We start from the raw sequence: 22,425 nt of genomic DNA on the forward strand, positions 1-22,425 counted from the left end.
TGGTGGTAGTTTAGTCGCTAAGTTGTGTCCCACTCTTGCAACCCCATGGACTGTAGCCCACCAGGTTCCTCTGTCCATGGGATTCTCCAGGCAAGAATACTGGAATGGGTTGCCATTTCCTTCTCCAGGGGATCTTCCTGCCCAGGGATCATGGCGACTGTAGTTAATAGTAATATATTAAATACTTGAAATTTTCTAGAAGAGTAGATCTCAAGGGTAATCACACACACAGAAGCACACACATGCACACACACGCACACGTGCACACAACCCACACATGCACACACACACAGTAACTATGGGAGGTGATGGATATGTTACATAGTTTGATTGTGGTAAGCATTCCACAATGTGTACATATATTAAAACATCACCTTAAATATATACATTTTTATTTGTTAAAAAAAACCCTCTTGTGGTAGACTGTAATCTCCATTATAGTCAAGACTTGTCTTTAAAGCTCTAATACAGACCTAATAGATCTTTAGTGAAGTTGTGCAATGGTAACAGTGTGAAGAATGGCTTTGAAGATGGGATTGGAGGTGTGTAACCACTGGAACTTTACCAGAGGACCTATCCTTGCCTTTAAGCATGACACTAGAAGCACACACTGGGGGTAAGGGCCATAAGCCCTTTTTCTTCCCCTTTATCCAAAGAAAAATTAAAGGGGAACATACAAGGACAGCCATTAAGGGGGAAAGAGGTCATGAAAAAACAACAGCAAGGTTTCTATGTAGAAGGAGGGAAGGCAACTTGCTTTGTCTTGTTATTTTTTTGTATGTTGTATGAAAGCGTCTGAGTGGTCTATTCTGTGAACCAGTGTGGGCATGCAGATAGGCACACTGCCCGTCTTCTAGAAAGGACAGAGGAAAAAACTGTAAAAGGATAATGACCAAAACTAGGGCAGGATACCTCCATTTGCCTGCTTCAATAAGACTATTATCCGGAGGGCTCTTTTTCTCAGCCAGGCCCATCTCCTGAAAACCAAACTTTATTCAAGTTGATTTGAAAAAAACCATTTCAAATAATTTCTAGCTCTGAAGAACCAGGAAGAAAAAAAAAAAAAAAAAAAGCAAAACCTTAGGGAGGCCCTGGAAAAGCTACTTTGTCCTAATCAGAAATCGTGCTTAGAATCAGATTGTTTTCTACTCAAACTGGGATAAGAGAGTTTCTCAGCTTACAGCTGGAGAAGGCAATGGCAACCCACTCCAGTACTCTTGCCTGGAAACTCCCATGGATGGAGGAGCCTGATAGGCTGCAGTCCATGGGTTCTCAAAGAGTTACACACGACTGAGCGACTTCACTTTCACTTTTCATTTTCACACATTGGAGAAGGAAATGACAACCCACTCCAGCGTTCTTGCCTGGAGAATCCCAGGGATGCAGGAGCCTGGTGGGTTGCTGTCTATGCGGTTGCTCAGAGTCGGACATGATTGAAGCAACTTAGCAGCAGCAGCTTACAACAGAAGTTTTTAACCTGGTGTAAGCAAAATGTAATGTTAATATGCATTTTTTAAGGAGAAGACTCACAGTTTTCATCATATCCTGAAAGAGTTTTATGGCCCTGAAAAAAAATAAAAGATTAAAAACAATTGGTTTAAGGAATTCCCTGGCCGTCCAGTGGTTAGGACTCTGTAGTTTCATTGCTGAAGGCCAGAGTCAATACCTGGTTGGGGAACTAAGATTCTGCAAGCCGAGTGGCTCAGCCTAAACAAATAAATAAAATTAAAAAAAATAAAAACACAAAATTTCAATCCGTTTAATAGAAGAAAGATCAAACATGCATAAATAGCAATAAAAAAGGAAATATATGATTTTTAACTGTGCAGATCTAGACTCAGTGATCGTGCTTTATGTATTTGCCTGCTCATGTGTATTTTTATAGCAGCCAATTAATAATACTGTAATGAAATCATTTCTTACACCTTTGAAACTTAGCTGTTAGGAGCTAAGAATGTGAGGGCTCATCTGAACCTCCTTAATTCCCCCTTATTCCAGTGGAATGGTATCAGCAGGCAACTGCAGAAAGATATTATCTATGGTTTAAAACCCTGAGGTTTTAAAACATTGGCTTTATCTTCAGCTCTGATTTAAGCCTGAGAGGGAATATTACATGTTAAGTGAGAGTCACAAAATTTCAGATCTAGCATTTAGGGGAATTGTCTGTAAGTCAAAAACAAATGGTTTTTTTAATTTAAAAAATATTTATTTTTATTTATTTGTTTGGCTGTGCCAGGTTAGTTGTGGCACGTGGGATCAAAAAATTGTCCAAGTGAATTCTTTGGTGGTCCAGAGGTCCTGGGTTCTATCCCTGGTCAGGGAACTAGATCCCACATGCCCTAATGAAGACCTGGCTCAGCCAGATAAATAAATAAAAATAAATATTTTTTAAAAGTTGTCTTATATTTGCTGCTATAATTTTTGGAGCCCTGGGTCGGCAGACAAATCCTGTGCAGTCCCCAACTCAGCACCACTGCTTTGGATGTGAAACATACCTTCAGAGAGGAAGAAGGCACAAAAAACAGAAACACTGAGGATATATAGTGAAAATGCCATCCATCTGCTTTCAGTATTTTTCACCTTAAAATATTTTGTTGGGCCCCCTTCAAGGACAGGCTTTGAAGAACTCTGTAAATAACAAGAAGTTCTAAGAAAGTCTATGGTAATGCTATTTTTTTTTAACTTTTAATTTTGTATTGGAGTATAACCAATTAACAGTGTTGTGGTGGTTTCACATAAACAATGAAGGGTCTCACCCATACATATACATGGGTCCATTCTCCCCCAGACTCCCCTCCAGGCAGACTGCCATTGAGCACGGTTCCCTGTGCTGTATCGTGGGTTCCTGTAGGTTATCCACTTTAAATATAGCAGTGTGTGCCTGTCCAAGTCAATCCTAAAGGAAATCAGTCCTGAATATTCATTGGAGGGACTGATACTGAAGCTGAAGCTCCAATACTTTGGCCACTTGTAGGAAGCCCCTACAAGAGGAGTCTAAGAACAGCTTAACAGTCTACTACTCAGAGCATCTACGGTACTTTGAATGATCACCGTGGCTGTAAAGCAAGGCTAAGCCAGCATCAGTTACCTGGCCTAGCTTAGTCTCATGACTGGGCAAGGGGAGGCCACGTTGATTAACCAACCCAGCAGACCCTAAACACTGAGGGAAAAGTAATCCCTCATGGAAATTAGAGTGCTTTAATCTAATGAAGGCAGACATAGGGACTTCCCTGGCTGTCCAGTGGTTAGAATTGGATCATAAAGAAGGTTGAGCATTGAAAAATTGATGCTTTTTAATTGTGGTACTGGAGACCTTTGAGACTCCCTTGGACAGCATGGAGATCAAATGAGTCAATCCTAAAGGAAATCAACCCTGAATATTTATTGGAAGGACTGATGCTGCAGCTGAAGCTCCAATACTTTGGCCACCTGATGTGAAGAGCTGACTCCTTGGAAAAGACCTTGATGCTGGGAAAGACTGAGGGCGAGAGGAGAAGGGAGGCAAGAGAGGATGAGATGGTTGGATGGTATCACCAACTCAATGGACATGAGTTTGAGCAAACTCTGGGAGATAGTGAAAGACAGGGAAGCCTGGTGTACTTCAGTCCATGGAGTTGCAAAGAGCTGGACACAACTTAGTGACTGAACAGCAACAGTCATGGTTAAGACTCAATGTTTTCAATACAAGGGATGTGAGTTCCATCTCCGATTGGGGAACTAAGATCCCACATGCCGTGAGACCACAAAAATGAAGGCAGATATATACAGTACTGGGCATCGAAAACCAGTGTATTTTCCCCAATAAACCCAAATCTGTCCATATGTAAATTCTTGGCCTTGTCCATTGTACCATTATACTTCTTAAATATGGTAGCAAGCTAGAGCCCTTGTTAGCTAGATGTCAGAAAGGTAAGAGAGGAAGAAGGAGGTCACAAGGGACAAAGATGGAGTAGTTCAGATTGCACTGTGATTTTATTAATACTCCTCTCTGACCAATATGGTATGTTCTTAGCTAAGAGTGATTCTGATTTTTCCCCCTTGATCCAATGAAAATCAAACAGAGTTCAACAGACCTGGGTCTGATTCCCTGTTTCACCACCTACTGTCTGTATAACTCTGGGCAAAGCGTGTAACTTCAGTGAGCCTCATTTTCTTCATCTGTAAAATAATCTAAAACCCACCACTTTACCGTATTGTTATGGGTTTTAATTGAGCAAACCTGTTAAGTGCCTGACATAGAAAATGCTCCCAGTAAATGTTACTCTCCCCCTTGTCCCTCGTACACCAGGCTTTAGTCCCAGTGTACTAAAAAAGATTATATGGTATTAGTATTTTTAGTATTCTGAAGATCGTATGATTCATTTCTTCTGCAGGTGTAGTTTTTCTTACAGAAGAATATCCAGTTGTTTCATGATGGCATTTGCACCTCCAAAAAACACAGATGGTCCCAAAATGCAGACAAAGATGAGTACCTGGACACCCCTAAACCATCAGCTTTTGAATGACCGGGTGAGTAATAACTATTTTATTAGTTGAAATCATGCTTTAAAGGGAAAAAAAGCATTAAAAATTTGGTAGTCAAAACATGAACAGGAATTGCTTAGGATTGTGTAGTGGATAAAAAAAATGAAGGATTTCTTCAAAATTTTAATTGAAATAAATTTAGAACAAAAAGAAAACTTTAATTGAGCCCCAGTTACATGGCCAGAGTTGGCAAGAGATACAGAGTTCCTGCTTAGAAAGAAAAATCTTACGGACTTCCCTGGTTGTCTAGGAGCTAAGACTCTGCTCCCAGGGCTGGGGCCCAGGTTCGATCACTGGCCAGAGAATTCAGTCCCACATACTGCAACTAAAGACCTTGTGTGCTGCAACTAAGACCCAGGGCAGCCAAATAAATAAATATTTTTTAAAAGAATTAGGAGATGAGAAGGCCAGGAAGGAGTGTCTACCAGCTCCCCTTCACCTCCATATCCATTGGTTTTCAGGTTCTGAGTCTTCCTCCTAGGTCTCTTCATCCAGACCCCTCTTCTCCTTTGACTTGTGCACATCCAGCTCCATGTTCTCAGTTCACACACTCACCCTCCTTCACCTGGCACATTGCAGTAACCCCTCAGCTGGTTTCACTGTCTCTAATCCATCCTCTATTCTGGTCCCAGAACGATCTTTCTAAAATACCAAACTAATCCTATGAAGCAAAACCGATAACAGACTGCTCCCAAGGATAAACTCCACCCTACCCCCCATGCACAGCACTGAGGACCCGTCATGTGTGTTAGTCACTGAGTTGTGTCCGACTCTTGGAGACCCCACGGACTATAGCCAGCCAGGCTCCTCTGTCTGTGGGATTCTCTGGGCAAGAATACTGGAGTAGGTTGCCATGACTTCCTCCAAGGGATCTTCATGAACCCACGGTTTGATCCTTGGGTTGATTTATATCGACCTTTTTATGCAGGTCTTTACATCGCCTGCATTAGCAGGTGAGTTTTCTTTTTTTAATTTATTTGGCTGCAATTTTTGTTGAAGCATGTGAATCCTTAGTTGCAGCATGTGGGATCTAGTTCCCTGACCAGAAATCAAACCCAGGCCCCCTGCATTGGGAGCATGGAGTATCAGCCCCTGGACCACCAGGAAGTCCCAGCAGGTGAGTTCCTTAACACTGGCGCCACCTGGGAAGCCTGAATAACTTTTGTCAAATTTTATGAGAATTTCTAGGGAATTCCCTGGTGGCCCAGTGGCTCAGAGTCTGTGCTCCCAATGCAGGGGGCCTGGGTTCCATCTGTGTTCAGGAAACTAGATCCTACATGCTGCAAGAGTTTGCATGCTGCAGCTAAAGAACCCACATGGCACAACTAAGACCCAGTGCAGTCAAATAAATAAAAATGTTTAAAAATTTCATGATAATTTCTAGATGAGCAATGATGAGAGAAATAACCATTTCTATTAGAAATGATATTTATTTTGTGGTTCAGAACTCACATTTTATTCCCTCCCTCATTTTTATTTTGGTTTAGTTAGGTTCTAGTTTGTAGTAAAAGTATTTTCAAAAATCTTAGCCTGCCATATATAAAATAGATAGGCAATGGGAATTTGCTGTAAGGCTCAGGAAACTCAAACAGGGGCTCTGTATCAACCTAGAGGGGTGGGATGGGGAGGGAAATGGGAGGGAGGTTCAAAAGGGAGTGGGTATATGTATACCTGTGGCTGATTCATGTTGAGATTTGACAGAAAACAACAAAATTCTGAAAAGCAAAATCCTTCAATAAAAAAATAATTAAAATTTAAAAAACTGTCAGATTACTATGTTGTACACCTGAAACTACCATTATATTATATGTCAATTATAATTCAATAAAAATTAAATATAATATCCAAAAAAATCTTGGCCCATGTATATACCCATAAGTATGTGAATGAATGTATCAATACTTAGACACACACATGGAATTTGCATATATATACAGCAAACTGTTAATAGTGTGTGCACATGTGCTCAGTCTTGTCCGACTGTTTGCAACTCCATAGACTGTAGCCCTCCAGGCTCCTCTGTCCATGGAATTTTCCAGGCAAGAATATTTAGAGTGGGTTGCCATGCCCTCTTCCAGGGAATCTTCCCATCCCAGGGATTAAACCCATGTCTCTTTATGTCTCCTGAATTGGCAGGTGGGTTCTTTATCAGTTGAGCCACCAGAGAAGCCCAACTATCAATAGTGGTTTCCCCTAAAAAGTTGGACAACATGGAAGAGTAGGAGGGAAGTCTGCTAGAAGAGAGAGTGTTTGTTTTTTACTGTATACAGTGCAATGATATTTAACAATTAAAAATATATATAAGTAAAAGCGAGCAAAGAACAATAATGCTGAGAATTGAAAAACACAGGTTCCAGATCAGCTGCACTAAATAATCTCCTGCTTGACTTCAGCAAGTCTCTTATGCCTCTGTCTCTACTACCTGCCTTTGGAAATTGAGTGGCTTGGATCAGTTCAGTTCAGTTCAGTCACTCAGTCGTGTCCGACTCTTTGTGACCCCATGAATCACAGCACGCCAGGCCTCCCTGTCCATCACCAACTCCCGGAGTTCACTCAAACTCATGTCCATCAAGTCGGTGATGCCATCCAGCCATCTTATCCTCTGTCGTCCCCTTCTCCTCCTGCCCCCAATCCCTCCCACCATCAGAGTCTTTTCCAATGAGTCAACTCTTCGCATGAGGTGGCCAAAGTACTGGAGTTTCAGCTTTAGCATCATTCCTTCCAAATACCCAGGACTGACCTCCTTTAGGATGGACTGGTTGGCTCTCCTTGCAGTCCAAGGGACTCTCAAGAGTCTTCTCCAACACCACAGTTCAAAAGCATCAATTCTTCGGTGCTCAGCCTTCTTCACAGTCCAACTCTCACATCCATACATGACCACTGGAAAAACCATAGCCTTGACTAGATGGACCTTTTTTAGCAAAGTAATGTCTCTGCTTTTGAATATGCTATCTAGGTTGGTCATAACTTTCCTTCCAAGGAGTAAGCGTCTTTTGATTTCATGGCTGCAATCACCATCTGCCGTGATTTTGGAGCCCCAAAATATAAAGTCTGACACTGTTTCCCCATCTATTTCCCATGAAGTGATGGGACCAGATGCCATAATCTTCGTTTTCTGAATGTTGAGCTTCAAGCCAACTTCTTTCACTTTCATCAAGAGGCTTTTTTCCTCTTCAATTTCTGCCATAAGGGCGGTGTCATCTGCATATTTGGTTTGATATTTCTCCCGGCAATCTTGATTCCAGCTTGTACTTCCTCCAGCCCAGTGTTTCTCATGGTGTACACTGCATATAAGTTAAATAAGCAGGGTGACAATATACAGCCTTGATGTACTCCTTTTCCTATTTGGAACCAGTCTGTTGTTCCATGTCCAGTTCTAACTGTTGCTTCCTGACCTGCATATAGGTTTCTCAAGAGGCAGGTCAGGTGGTCTGGTATTCCCAGCTCTTTCAGAATTTTCCACAGTTTATTGTGATCCACACAGTCAAAGGCTTTGGCATAGTCAATAAAGTAGAAATAGATGTTTTTCTGGAGCTCTCTTGCTTTTTCCATGATCCAGCGGATGTTGGCAATTTGGTTCTTCTGCCTTTCCTAAAACCAGCTTGAACATCTGGAAGTTCATGGTTCACGTATTGCTGAAGCCTGGCTTGGAGAATTTTGAGCATTACTTTACTAGCGTGTGAGATGAGTGCAATTGTGCATTAGTTTGAGCATTCTTTGGCATTGCCTTTCTTTGGGATTGGAATGAAAACTGACCTTTTCCAGGCCTGTGGCCACTGCTGAGTTTTCCAAATTTGCTGGTATATTGAGTGCAGCACTTTCACAGCATCATCTTTCAGGATTTGAAATAGCTCCACTGGGATTCCATCACCTCCACTAGCTTTGTTCATAGTGATGCTTTCTAAGGCCCACTTGACTTCACATTCCAGGATGTCTGGCCCTAGGTGAGTGATCACACCATCGTGATTATCTGGGTCATGAAGATCTTTTTTGTACAGTTCTTCTGTGTATTCTTGCCACCTCTTCTTAATATCTTCTGCTTCTGTTAGGTCCATACCATTTCTGTCCTTTATTGAGCCCATCTTTGCATGAAATGTTCCCTTGGTATCTCTAACTTTCTTGAAGAGATCTCTAGTCTTTCCCATTCTGTTGTTTTCCACTATTTCTTTTTATTGATTGCTGAGGAAGGCTTTCTTATCTCTTCTTGCTATTCTTTGGAACTCTGCATTCAGATGCTTATATCTTTCCTTTTCTCCTTTGCTTTTCGCTTCTCTTCTTTGCACAGCTATTTGTAAGGCCTCCCCAGACAGCCATTTTGCTTTTTTGCATTTCTTTTCCATGGGAATGGTCTTGATCCCTGTCTCCTGTACAATGTCACGAACCTCTGTCCATAGTTCATCAGGCACTCTATCAGATCTAGTCCCTTAAATCTATTTCTCACTTCCATTGTATAATCATAAGGGATTTGATTTAGGTCATACCTGAGATGACCTCAGAGGTCCCTTCCAGGTCTCATATTCTGATTGTGTGAAAGGGGTTAAAAATAGATGCCCAAGTTTACAGTTGAGCAGACCGTGCCCATACGATAACTTCAAGGGCTTTTCTACACTTCTGCAGCAGGGCATTGGCCAATGATCAGCGTAATTTTGAGGTCTTCTTTTTTTGTTTTGGCCACACTGCACGGCATATGGGATTTTAGTTTGCTGGCCAGGGATGGAACCCAGGCACCCTGCATTGCAAGCACGGAGTCTTAAACACTGTACCACTAGGGAAGTCCCTGGTTTTTGTTTTAATTTTGCCTTTTTTCTATTCTGTAGTAAAATGAGAAATATGAAACTGTTTCAGTCTAAAATAAACCTCATAGGAGTTTAACTTCACAAGAGGCTTTAAGCAGAGAGATTGAATTCAAATGTAGATGCCAAAATTATAGCATCATCAGATTACAAGATAATTCAAGCCTTGTGAAAACGTTGAGAGGAGGAATGTTTTATAAGTATGTATTTCTTTGCTGTCTAGTGTAGGTTTTTTTTTCCATCTAGTGTTTTAATTGAAAGTGATCAACTTTTTTTTTTTTAATATGGTTCACACATGTAGTACAGTACACATGTAGTTAAAAGGGTGTTCTGAGAAAAAGCACCTAACCACCATCCATCAGTCATCATTTAGGAGCCCCAAAATGTCTTATGCCTCCATGGTAATGATGTCACATGGTGAAATATGCAACCACAGCGTCAACAGACTAAAATAACAACCATGGGATTTTGACTTAACAGCAGGCTCTGAGTAAACTGTGATGTAAACAAACTGCAGTATTCTGCAAGGAAAGACGATTCTCTCTAATGTTTTCCACTTGAAGTGATACTGTTTCCGGGCTCTTTTTTTATTTTAATCAAAGTATGGCTGATTTACAATGTTGTGTTAGTTTCAAGTGTACAGCAAAGTGATTCAGTTATACATATATATATCTATTCTTTTTCAGATTCTTTCCCTTAAGGGTGATTACACAATATTGAGTAGTGTATGTACTATAAGTAGGTCCTTGTTGGTTATTTATTTTATATATAGCAGTTTGAATATGTTAATCCCAAACTCCCAATTTATCCCTTCAACCCTCTTCCAGATTTTTAAGATCAAAAATCTGATTGCAAATCCTTGGAATGAAGGCTTGCTCCCAACCAGAGACTAAAATTCTGAGTCTGCCTAAGGACCTGACAGTTAAATAATTTGTTCCAAATTATACTTCTTGTCAAGGGTAGAGTCAGAACCAGATCTGAGTTTGTCTAGTGTTTGTCTTTCTGCCTCTCATGCCTATCAGTTCCTGCTGCTGCTGCTGCGTCACTTCAGTCATGTCCGACTCTGGGCGACCCCATAGACAGCAGCCCACCAGGCTCCCCTGACCCTGGGATTCTCCAGGCAAGAACACTGGAGTGGATTGCCATTTCCTTCTCCAATGTATGAAAGTGAAAAGTGAAAGTGAAGTTGCCCAGTCCTGTCCGACTCTTAGCTACCCCATGGACTGCAGCCTACCAGGCTCCTCCATCCATGGGATTTTCCAGGCAAGAGTACTGGAGTCGGGTGCCATTGCCTTTTCCTCCCTGACTCTAATCGCCTTTTGGTGAAGAACTGGATTTGCTTGGACTCTGCTTAGACTTGGTCATTGGCCCTCTAAAGACCCTACCTCCCACCCTCTTTATTTTATTTTATTATCAATGACTGACTTTATTTATTATTTATTTATTTAAATATTTATTTTATTTATTTGTTTGACTGCACTGGGTCTTCATTACGGCATGCAGGATCTCTAGATGCGGAGTCTTTTTAGTTGCAGCATGTGGAATCTAGTTCCCTGACCAGAGATGGAACTCGGGCCCCCTACATAAGGAGTTTGGAGTCTTAGCCACTAGACCACCAGGGAAGTCCACCTGCCACATTCTTGCTCTCCCACCCCTTCAAGTCGGTGCCCCTTTCTTTCTGATGCCTTCTGTTGTCATTGGACACCACGATGGTCCTCCCATCCTCCTTTTGAAAGGGGGTTGTCATCCTGGGACCTAATTGTTTTTTTTTTTCCCACTCTCAGGTCAAACCACGGGCAGCAATTCATTGAGAATGTAGGGCTTGAGGTCAGAATAGGGAAGATCAAGGTTAGGGGTCAGAATAGAAAGACCATGGTTCTAGCAGGGTTTCCTAGGTGTTAGTGATAAAGAATCTGCTTGTCAGTGCAGGATATGCAAGAGACGTGGGTTTGATCCCTGGGTCAGGGAGATTCCCCTAGAGTGGGAAATGGCAACCCAGTCCAGTATTCTTGCCTGGGAAATCCCATGGACAGAGGAGCCTGGCAGGCTACAGTCCATGGGGTCTCCAAGAGTCGGACATGACTAAGCACTCTTGCACCACATGGCTTTCTAGTGAGGAACCAAGTATACTATTCAGCTGAACATACAGTCTGGAACCAATGATTTTTTTTTGATCTATAAAGGTAACCCTTTGGGCCTCTGCTTATCCTCTCTAAAACAGAAAAATTGAACAAAAAGATCTTAAGATTCCTTTTAGCCCTAAAATTCTATGACATCTGAATCTCTTGTTGTTCAGTCAGCAGGTGTGTCGTTGAGAGCCTCCCCTGGAACCTGTGGATCATATAAGGGAAAGTAGCTGTAATTTACCTGGGAAGCGAAAGTGAACAGAATCACCTGGTGGGCAATAGCAAATCCTAGAAAGGCCAGGTGGAGCATGGGCTGCAAGTGGAGGAGGAGTTGAGAAGAGGGAGACCAGTGGGTACCAGAAAAATGCTGGTGCCCGAGACTTGGGAGGGGAATTAGATGCTTGATAGGATTTTGTTAGACACAAGAGAAGGGTTCAAGAAATGTGTGAATCCTGATTTTTCTCTTTTTTTGGTTATTTTTTATTTTTTCTTGGCTGCACTGAGTCTTCATTGGTGCACGAGGGCTTTCTCTAGTTGCAGCGAGTGGGGGCTACTCTCTAGTTGCCGCACGTGGACTCCAGGCCATGCGGGATCAATAGTTGTGGATCACTGGCTTAGTTGTCCCAAGGCATGTGGAATCTTCCTGACCAGGAATGGAACCCGTATGTCCTGCACTTGCGGGCAGATTCTTAACCCCTGGACCACCATGAAAGCCCTGAATCCTGATTTTTCAGTCTTCTGAAAATGTCTATAGGTTTGTTTTTTTTTTTTAATTTTATAGGTTCTCTTCTATTTTCTTTTTCTTTGTTTGCTTGTTGTGACCACAACATTGGCCTGTGGAACCTTAATTGCCCAACCAGGGATCAAACCCTCGCTTTCTGCAGTGGAAACACAGAGTCTTAACCACTGGACCACCAGGGAAATCCCCTCTTCTATTTTCATCTAGAAATTCTAAGATTATCTGTCACTGTTATTTGAGGGTCCTAGTAGCCCAGGGGGCAGTTAATTAGGAGGGAGGAGAAAATGGGATTCTTTTTCTTCTTCTCTAAAGTATAAAAAGTGTCTACCTGTGATATATGATATTCCCTGGTTAGTAGCAAAGATGGCATTTTACAGGCCTTGAGGTTGTTGTTGAATCAATTATTTCAGTCTCCATTTTGCCTGCCCTTTGAAAGCAGAATTTGAGAGTCTAAAAAAAGGAAGGAAAACAGATCTGTTAGAAGCATGAAACCAGCTCCTCATCCTCCTCCACAAAAGGGAAGAAATAGGCCTGAGCTAGTTTCTAAATAGGAATGTTCTGACAGTGTGAGAGAATTTAGAAAGTGCCAAGAGGAAGGGAAAAACATGGAGCCCAATTTTGAAAGCCGACAGAGTGCAGGGTGGGCGTGAGAGAGACAGTCACACCTGTTCCTGCTGTCTCTTGCTTCCTGGCTCCAGATCGCCCTCCTCTGCCAAACCTTCTCACTCTAGTTGTCCCTTCCTCACCCATTCAGACAGATACACAAGTGACTGAAGCTCAGGAAAACGCCTCTCCACTAATATGTAAATACACTCACATGGGAGCGATACATCCAAAGGATATTCATTTGTCACAAGCATATTCATTCCTTCCAGCAAGCTTGAGCACCTGTAATATGCCACGTACAGCACTCTGCAGTGGAGAAGTCAAGGTGAATAAGACATAATTTCTGTCCTCAATGGTATATAACAACAAACCTATACAGATAAACACTGAGCTATAAGCCCAGAGGCGCACATATGCAAACATATAAGTAATGTACACCCACTGATATGTGAACTCATGAAATAAAAAAACAGAGTTGCTCACTCATGAATTTCACAAGTTCTAATACTAGTAATGCTGAAATATTTGGAGGGAGGTTCTCCGTTTTCCTATTTTTTTCCTTTGTCAGTTTTGTCATCACCTTTCAAATTCCAAAACTGATTCCACTTTATAGTTCCATTCTTTTCTAATTTCTTGCCTTTATTTATTTATTTTTGTGTGTGTGTATAATCAAGTTTTATTAAAGTATAAAGGAGATAAAGAAAGATTCTGACATAGACATCAGAAGGGGGCAGAAAGAGTGCCTCCGCCACCCCCTGCTAGTCTTTAGCAGGAAGTTATATACCGACTGTAGTGAATAGTGAAGTCGCTCAGTCGCGTCCAACTCTTTGTGACCCCGTGAACTGTAGCCTACTAGGCTTCTCCGTCCATGGGATTCTCCAGGCAAGAATACTGGAATGGGTTACCATTTCCTTCTCCATATTTCTTGCCTTTAAAAAATAATTTATTCTCTACAATGAATTGATTCACATGGAGAAACTGAGAAAAAAGAAAGTTTGCCCAAGTTGTAATTATAGTTACCCTTTCAGGTACAAAATCTATCTCTTTATACTCAGTTGATAAAATGGAAAAGACTGGCAATATTTAGTGATTGATCCTTTAATGATGTCTTTTTAAAATTTATTTATTTTATTTTTGACTGTGCTGGGTTTTCATTGCTGTGCACGGGCTTTCTTTAGTTTGGGCAAGCAGGGGCCACTCTCTGGCTGCAGTGAGCAGGCTTCTCATTATGGTGGCTTCTCTTGTTGGGGAGCAGGGGCTCTAGGGCATGCAGGCTTCAGTTCTTGTAGCACGTGTGCTCAGTTGCACCGAGGCATGTGGAATCTTTTGGAACCAGGGATTGAACCCGTGTCCCCTGCATAGGCAGACAGATTCTTAACCACTGGACCACCAGGGAAGTCCTAATGATGTCTTTTTAATGGGTATTTTGAACCGTGAAATATGAAATCATTCCATCTTTTTTTTTTTTAATTGTAGGTATTTGAAGAAAGAAGAGCTCTGCTTGGAAAATGGGTAACTATTTAAAGTATACTTGATTCTAAGTCAAAAAGAGAAAGACAAACACCATATGAATATCACTTATATGTGGAATCTAAACTGAACCTACCCTCAAAACAGAAACAGACTCACAGACGTAGAGATCAGACTTGTGGTTGCCAAGCGGGAGGACAGGAGGGAGCAGGACGGACCGGGAGTTTGGGGTTGGTAGATGCAAGCTATTACATTTAGAATGGCTAAGCAACAAGGTCCTCCTGTATAGCACAGGGAACTATATCTAGTATCTTGGAATAAGCCATAATGAAAAAGAACATTAACAAAGGAGTGTGTATAAATCTGTATATCTATATATCCATATCTAAGTTACTTTCACACTTCCTCAAAGGAAACACAGTCTCAAGGACCATTGTCCATGATCAAAGTACAGTAAGTCCACTATGTATGAATGAGTTCTGTCCCAAAAGTGAATTCATAGGTCCAGTTTGATCATAAATCCAACAAAGTTAGCCTTGCTGCTACTGCTAAGTCGCTTCAGTCGTGTCCAACTCTGTGCAACCCCATAGATGGCAGCCCACCAGGCTCCCCCGTCCCTGGGGTTCTCCAGGCAAGAACACTGGAGTGGGTTGCCTTTTCCTTCTCCAATGCATGAAAGTGAAAAGTGAAAGTGAAGTTGCTCAGTCATGTCTGACTCTTCGCGACCCCATGGACTGCAGCCTACCAGGCTCCTCCATCCATGGGATTTTCCAGGCAAGAGGACTGGAGTGGGGTGCCATCACCTTCTCTAATCAAAGTTAGCCTTGGTACCCAACTAACACAATTGACTACATCCCGCTGTTTGTAAGCTTGCTTCTAGACATCCTGGGCTTGAAATTAAAAAACTGTTCTACTGTACTCTACACAGTACTGTAAAGTACACAAAAGCACAGCCACCTGTAGAGGATGGACACACATGACCGAGAACACCAGACACATGAACTAATGTGATTGGACATGCGAACACACATTTGCATCTTTGAAAGTTCAAAACTCAAATGTTTGTATGAGGGGACTTACTCTATCCATCTCTAGCCAATGTGTATTACTCATCAAATTCCTCTACAGTCTCATTGAGAGTCTCTTCCACCCAAGAGAACTAGAAACATGGTCATACAAAAACATGTACACTAATGTTCACAGTGGCATTATTCATAATTGTCAAAAATGTAAACACCCAAACGTCCATTTGGTGAGAAATAGATAAACAAAACAGGGTCTAGCCAAACAATGGAATAGTATTCAGCCTTAAAATGAAAGGCAGTTCTGTTTCAAGCTACTCACAGGAATGAACTTTGAAGACACTGTGCTACGTGAAATGAACCAGATACAAAAGGACCAATATTGTTTGATTCCACTTTTATGAAGTTCTTAGAATAGGCAAATTCACAGAGAAAGAAAGTAAAATAAAGGTTACGAAGGAATCAGGATGTTATTTAATGGGTACAGAGTTTCCGCTTGAGTTTTAAAAACAGTTCTTCAGACGGATGGTGGGGATGTTGCACAACAGTGCGAGTGTGTTTCATGTCACTGAACTGTACACTTAAAAATGGTTAAGATGGTCAATTTTGTAATATATAAATTTTGCCATAAATTTTAAAAGGCAAGGGCAAGAAAAAAGAATGAAGTACTATGCTACAACATAGATAAACTTTGAACGTAGTGTGTGAGTGAAAGAAACCAGACACCGAAGCCACCTAATATATGATTTCATTTATATGAAATATTCAAAATAGACAAATCCATAGAGACAGAAAATAGATGAGTGGTTTCTAGGGGCCAGGGAGCAGGGGAGGAGTGACTGACTGTAATGGGTATGGAATTTATTTGGGGGGTAATGAAAATGTTCTGAAATTAGACAGTAGTGATGGCTTTACAGCCTTGTGAATATACTAAAATGCTGGGTGGTGTGGCGTATGAATTGTACCTTAATTAAAAAAAAACAAATCAGGATCCCTTTAAAAAAATTATACTTGGATTTCTTTAACTGTGCTGCTGCTGCTAACTTGAAATAGTCCATCTTTAAAGCATACAGTCAAAGCCTTCTTTCCTTTGAAGGGAGCATCTTTGCCCCAGAATATAGTAGTACACAGAATATCCTACCCTGTGAGTTACTGAGATTCATTTTCCCGAATGTCTTAGTCCATTCCGGGTGCTATAACAAAACACTGGTGGGGGTGGGGGCTTATAAACAGCAGAAAACTTATTTCTCATAGTTCTAGAGGTTGGAAAGTCCAAGATCAAGATGCTGGCAGACTCGGTGTCTGGTGGGAACCTACTTTCTGGCTGAGAGACTCTCCATGTGTCTTCACGTGACAAAAAGTCTAAAGGTCACTCTGTAGTCTCTTTAATAAAGGACACTAAACCCATTCATGAGGGCTTCCCTGGTGGCTCAGTGGTAAAGAATCCGCCTGCCAATCAGGAAACTCTGGTTCGCTCTCTGGGTCAGGAAGAGCCCCTGGAGTAGGAAGTGGCAACCCACTCCAGTATTCTTGCCTGGGAAATCCCATCGACAGAGGAGCCTGGCGGGCTACAGTCCACAGGGTCGCAAAGAGCCGGACACAACTGAGCAACTGAGCATGCGTGCTCCCAATCCCATATATGAATGTGCTCCCTCATGACCTAATCCTCTCAAAGGCCCCACGCACCTCCCTGGGTCATTACCATAGGGTTAGGGTTTCAATTTAGGAATTAGGGGTGACATAAACATTTAATCCATCCCACTAAGACGAAGATAAAAAGCATTGTATCTTACTGTTCTTATTTGTCTGATTTAGTCACCACTTCTTCTCTGTGCTGGTCTACAAGCTCCAGTCTAAGGAGATTTACTAACCTAAAGAAAAAAAAAGTCATGTACTCAGTGTTTCTGGAAGACTTTACATATCCCCTGGAGAAGGAAATGGCAACCCATTCCAGTATTCTTTCCTGGAAAACCCCATGGACAGAGGAGCCTGTCAGGTTACAGTCCGTGGGGTCAAAAAGAGTTGGACAAGACTGGTCGACTTCACTTTACTTTTACAAGAAAAGGGGCAATATTGATTTCCTTCAGACAGGAAAACTGTCTAAAGGGTGGAAGAGATTCTTACCTGGAGAGCCTTTTGTGTCTTTTGAATTTTTAATCTTGTGAAGGTAATACCTATTCAAAATAATAATAAAATTTTATAAAATAAATTCACTAAAAATGGCAAAATGAAAAATACCCAAAATTTAAAATCTAAGTTTTTCTCATATTGTGTTTGTGTTTTTAAACTAACTTTGTTACCAACAACTTAAAAAAAAGACTTATTAAAAAAAGCAAATAGATAAAATAAAAAGAGATATCTTTAAAATGACTATATTTGCATTTTCATTCTACTTACTATGAGTGGAAATTCCTAAATTAATATAACTAGGGCCAATGTTCAGGCAGAATTCATTGGTATGGCTGACCTGCCTCTGTCTATTTTGATTGGTTGGTAGCATTGCCTGGAGAAGGCAATGACACCCCACTCCAGTACTCTTGCCTGCAAAATCCCATAGATGGAGGAGCCTGGTAGGCTGCAGTTCATGGGGTTGCGAAGAGTCAGACACGACTGAGCGACTTCACTTTCACTTTTCACTTTCATGCATTGGAGAAGGAAATGGCAACCCACTCCAGTGTTCTTGCCTGGAGAACCCCAGGGACGGGGGAGCCTGGTGGGCTGCCTGCCGTCTATGGGGTCGCACAGAGTCAGACACGACTGAAGCGACTTAGCAGCAGCAGCAGCAGCATTGCCAGCTGTTAAACATTTTTAATATCACCCTGGATAAAATTCAAGGTCTTCAAACTTTTTAAAAGATCTTGTTGAGTCTTTTCTTTTACCATAACTAATAGAAGCATATATTTGCAAAGGTCACTGATATTTGCAAAGATCATTAATTATCTCTCTACTCCAATCAGTCAAACTGCAGGGTCAGGCATGGTTTTACCGTGCTCCTTGTTGTATATTGCTTGATGCTATCAGGCACTTAATAAATACTTTCTAAATGAATAAATGATACTCACTGGTTTTTCTCTTTTGCCCAACAACAAACTTATTCCATAAATTCACTACATCATATGGTAATCTTTATACCTCCATGAAAGCCACATGAATTAAGTTTGAAGGGGATATTTCCAGTTTATTTTTATTCAGTTTTCTCTCTCCATTTTAGGTTTTAGGCTTTTTTTGTCTGTGTGTTTTATGAACAACATAACAGGTGGATAGCATAAGGAATGCATTTTCAATAAAGAAGAAAGGAGAGAAGTAAAGATTCAGGTTTTTAAAATTTTTCCTTTATTTATGGCTATGCTGGGTCTTCCTCGCTGCAGAGACTTTTCTCCAGTTGTGGTGTGCAAGCTTCTCATTGCCATGGCTTCTCTTGTTGCAGAGCATGGGCTCTAGAGCCTTCTCGTTTAAGTTGTGGCGTGTGGGATCAACACGGGCTCAGTAGTTGTGGCATACGGGCTTAGTTGCTCCGCTGCATGTAGGATCTTCCCGGATCAGGGATCAAACCCATGTCACCTGCGTTGGCAGGCAGATTCTTTACCACTGAGCCACCAGGGAAGCCCGAGGATACTGATTTTTAAACTTAGCATTACTTGGGATTTTCACTGTAGGACTCAAGTATTGGCTTTAAAGCTCAATCTCATATTAGAAGTAAAGTCACTTTTAAAAACAATCTGGATAGTAAGGGGCAAGATGTAATGTGAAACCTATTCAATGACAGACAGTCCAAAAAGTATTTTATTTTTAGCCATGTGTGCATCCTCAGTCGTGTCTGACTCTTTTGTGACTCCATGAACTGTAGCCCGCCAAGTTCCTCTGTCCATGGGATTTTCCAAGCAAGAATATTGGAGTGGGTTGCCATTTCCTTCTCCAGGGGATCTTCTCAACCCAGGGATCAAACCCAGGTCTCCCGCATTGCAGACAGATTCTTTACCAGCTGAGCCACCAGGGAAGCCCAAGATATTATAACCAAAAAGCAAAAAATAACAACCTCTTCCTTCATCTTGACCTCACTGCCTGAGAACTTTCCTTCCCTTGGTGTGAGATGAGTGGTACTAATGCCCTAGCAATGGTCCTCACATCTTGAAAGTGCAGCAAGAATCCTTGTAACAACTACTCTGAAAATGGGATTTTCACAATCCTATTGTCAAGAAATCCCTATACAACGGCATTAAAAGTAACTATAAAATATAATTATGATATGATATAAGATAGTATTGTTGCTGTCTAGTCACTAAGACCCTGTGGACTGTAAGGCCACCAGGCTCCTCTGTCCATGTCATTTCCCAGGCAAGGATACTGGAGCCCGTGCCATTTCCTTCTTCAAGGGATCTTCCTGACCCAGGGATTGACCCCCTTTCTCCTGCTTGGCAGGCGTATTCTTTTCCACTGAGTCACCAGTGATGGCCACATAAGATAGTATAGCATAAAATAATACAGCATAATGTCATATATTAATTATATATGATATTAATATTAAAAAGGAACTAACTATAAAATGAGGTATCATACATGGTACCAGGATAAGAAAATGGTCCTAGCTGCTCCCTTGTCTCACACGTTAGATCCCTGGCTATGATGTTTTGGCTCTTTTTTCTTGAAGAGCTGAAGCAAGAGATGTGGGATAGATATATATGCTATGCTAAGTCACTTTAGTCATGTCCGACTCTGTGCAACCCCACAGACGGCAGCCTACCAGGCTCCCCCGTCCCTGGGATTCTCCAGGCAAGAACACTGGAGTGGGTTGCCATTTCCTTCTCCAATGCGTGAAAGTGAAGTTGCTCAGTCGTGTCCGACTCTGAGCGAACCCGTGGACTGCAGCCTTCCAGGCCGCTCCATCCATGGGATTTTCCAGGTAAGAGTCCTGGAGTCGGGTGCCATTGCCTTCTCCAACTCAGTACCTGCTGCTGCTGCTAAATCGCTTCAGTCACGTCCGACTCTGTGCGACCCCTGAGACGGCAGCCCACCAGGCTCCCCCGTCCCTGGGATTCTCCAGGCAAGAATACTGGAGTGCATTGCCATTTCCTTCTCCAATGCATGAAAGTGGAAAGTGAAAGTGAAGTTGCTCAGTCGTGTCCGACTCTGAGCGACCCCATAGACTGCAGCTACCAGGCTCTTCCGTCCATGGGATTTTTTTTTTAATCTATTTTATATATAATAGATATATATACTACTATAGATAAAACAGATTAAAAAAAAAACAAAACCAGGAACCTACTGTATAGCACAACGAACTATATCCAATATCTTATAATATCCTACAGTGGAAAAGAATCTAAAACAATATATGTGTGTGTGTGTGCATATATATATCTGAATCACTATGCTATATACCTGAAACATTGTAAATTAACAATGCTTCAATTTAGAAATTTTTTTTAAAAAGAGAAAGATACTGGGCGATTACCAAATTCATGTACAGTTAATTCTTCCATGGATTATCTACTTTTTGGATTATTCCCAGCACCTTTTAAATTCCAAGGGGATTTTCCCCAGCCGTTAAGCATTCTTCTCAGTCATCTACCCACCTTCAACTGGTAGAAGTTCAAGGAATGCAAATTCATTTTCTATTAGCCTAAATAAACACAATTAGAAAGGAGAAACCCCCGAGGCAAAGAACACCTATCAAAGCCAAATATAAATTATCTTTGACTGTTATAATCAGGGAAATTAATGAGAAACCAATGTAATTATCTTTTTAATCTCTAGAGGGAAAGGTTTGAATGTTTTCTTTTATAGATTTCTTCAGCACTTTATAATCCTAATGTTCTTTTATATTCATTCTAAATCACTGTTCTTCAATCTGAGCCTGTTCTCTTCTTGTGGGCACCCATGAAAATAATTGAGCTGAACTCAGTCCTCCCAAATGTGCTTCCTGTCCTTGTTAATGTACAAACATGGTAACTTTATGCTTTGCAATTTAATTATTTGCATATTAATGATTTACCCCTCATGCTTAGTATTTTTAACATCACTATGATATTTTATAACAGGGGTCCCCAACCTCTGGGCCACAGACCCGTTGGTACCTCCCATCAGATCAGCAGTGGCATTGCATTAGAAATAAAGTGCACAATAAATGTAATGCTATGGTTTTTCCAGTAGTCATGTATGGATGTGAGAGTTGAACCATAAAGAAGGCTGAGTGATGAAGTATTGATGCTTTTGAACTGTGGTGTTGGAGAAGACTCTTGAGAGTCCCTTGGACTGCAAGGAAATCAAACCAGTCAATCCTAAAGGAAGTCAATCCTGAATATTCATTGGAAGAACTGATGCTGAAGCTGAAACTCCAATACTTTGGCCACCTGATGCGAAGAACTGACTTAGTTGCTGGGAAAGATTGAAGGCAGGAGGAGAAGGGGACAACAGAGGACCAGATGATAGGAAAACATCACTGACTCAGGACATGAGTTTGAGCCAGCTCCAGGAGATGGCGAAGGACTGGGAAGTCTGGCATGCTGCAGCCCATGGAATTGCAAAGAGTTGGACGTGACTGAGCGACTGAACTACAACAAAATGTAATGCTCTTGAATCACCCTGAAGCCATCCCTCTCTGCCTGTTCCCCCAGTCTGTGGAAAAATTCTCTTCTATGAAACTGGTCCCTGGTGCCAAAAAGGTTGGGTACCACTGTTTATAATATTAGGAATTTTATACATATTTTCATTTATTTAATCTTCCCAGTAACTCTAAATTTAGATATAATTATTCTCAATGTATAAATGAAGAAATTAAGAGGTTCTTAGTGAGACTCTGAATGGCCTCATTCCCAAAGCCCCCATGCATGCTTAATGCCATATTTTCTCTTATCATGTTGCTGAGCTGATCCACTATTGTGAGGCATTTGGGGTTATTTCTGATTTACTGTAGTGCTAATTATATCCCATAAAATTTTTTTCGTAACCTTAATCATCCTGGGTCCCCATGTAGCTCAGTTTCTACAGAGTAGCACGTAGCACCACCCAAAGTAATTTTAAAGATGAATACCAATTTTCATGTTGTCTCTCAAAGAAAAGTCACAGGGGATCCAATTCAGAGCTCATAACAATACTTACCAGATCCCCTTTCTTCATTCCCCAGTTCTCTCACGCTGTATAACTGC

At 41.4% G+C, this 22,425-nt stretch overlaps 1 protein-coding gene across 1 annotated transcript in view; it reads left to right on the forward strand.

The window, feature by feature from the left end:
- The window catches only part of FBXO16 (F-box protein 16), a 72,785-nt gene that overhangs the window by 5,668 nt on the left and 44,692 nt on the right, over positions 1 to 22,425 (forward strand). Inside the window, 2 exon segments of the mRNA XM_086414832.1 lie at positions 4,374 to 4,509; positions 14,265 to 14,300. Coding sequence (XP_086270958.1) covers positions 4,411 to 4,509; positions 14,265 to 14,300 — 135 coding nt within the window. The 5' untranslated portion in view covers positions 4,374 to 4,410.

Source organism: Bos grunniens, chromosome 8 (assembly GCF_055505025.1).
Source record: "Bos grunniens cultivar Pamir isolate PY7600 chromosome 8, Bosgru_T2T1.0, whole genome shotgun sequence".
NCBI classification, from domain to species: Eukaryota; Metazoa; Chordata; class Mammalia; order Artiodactyla; family Bovidae; genus Bos; species Bos grunniens.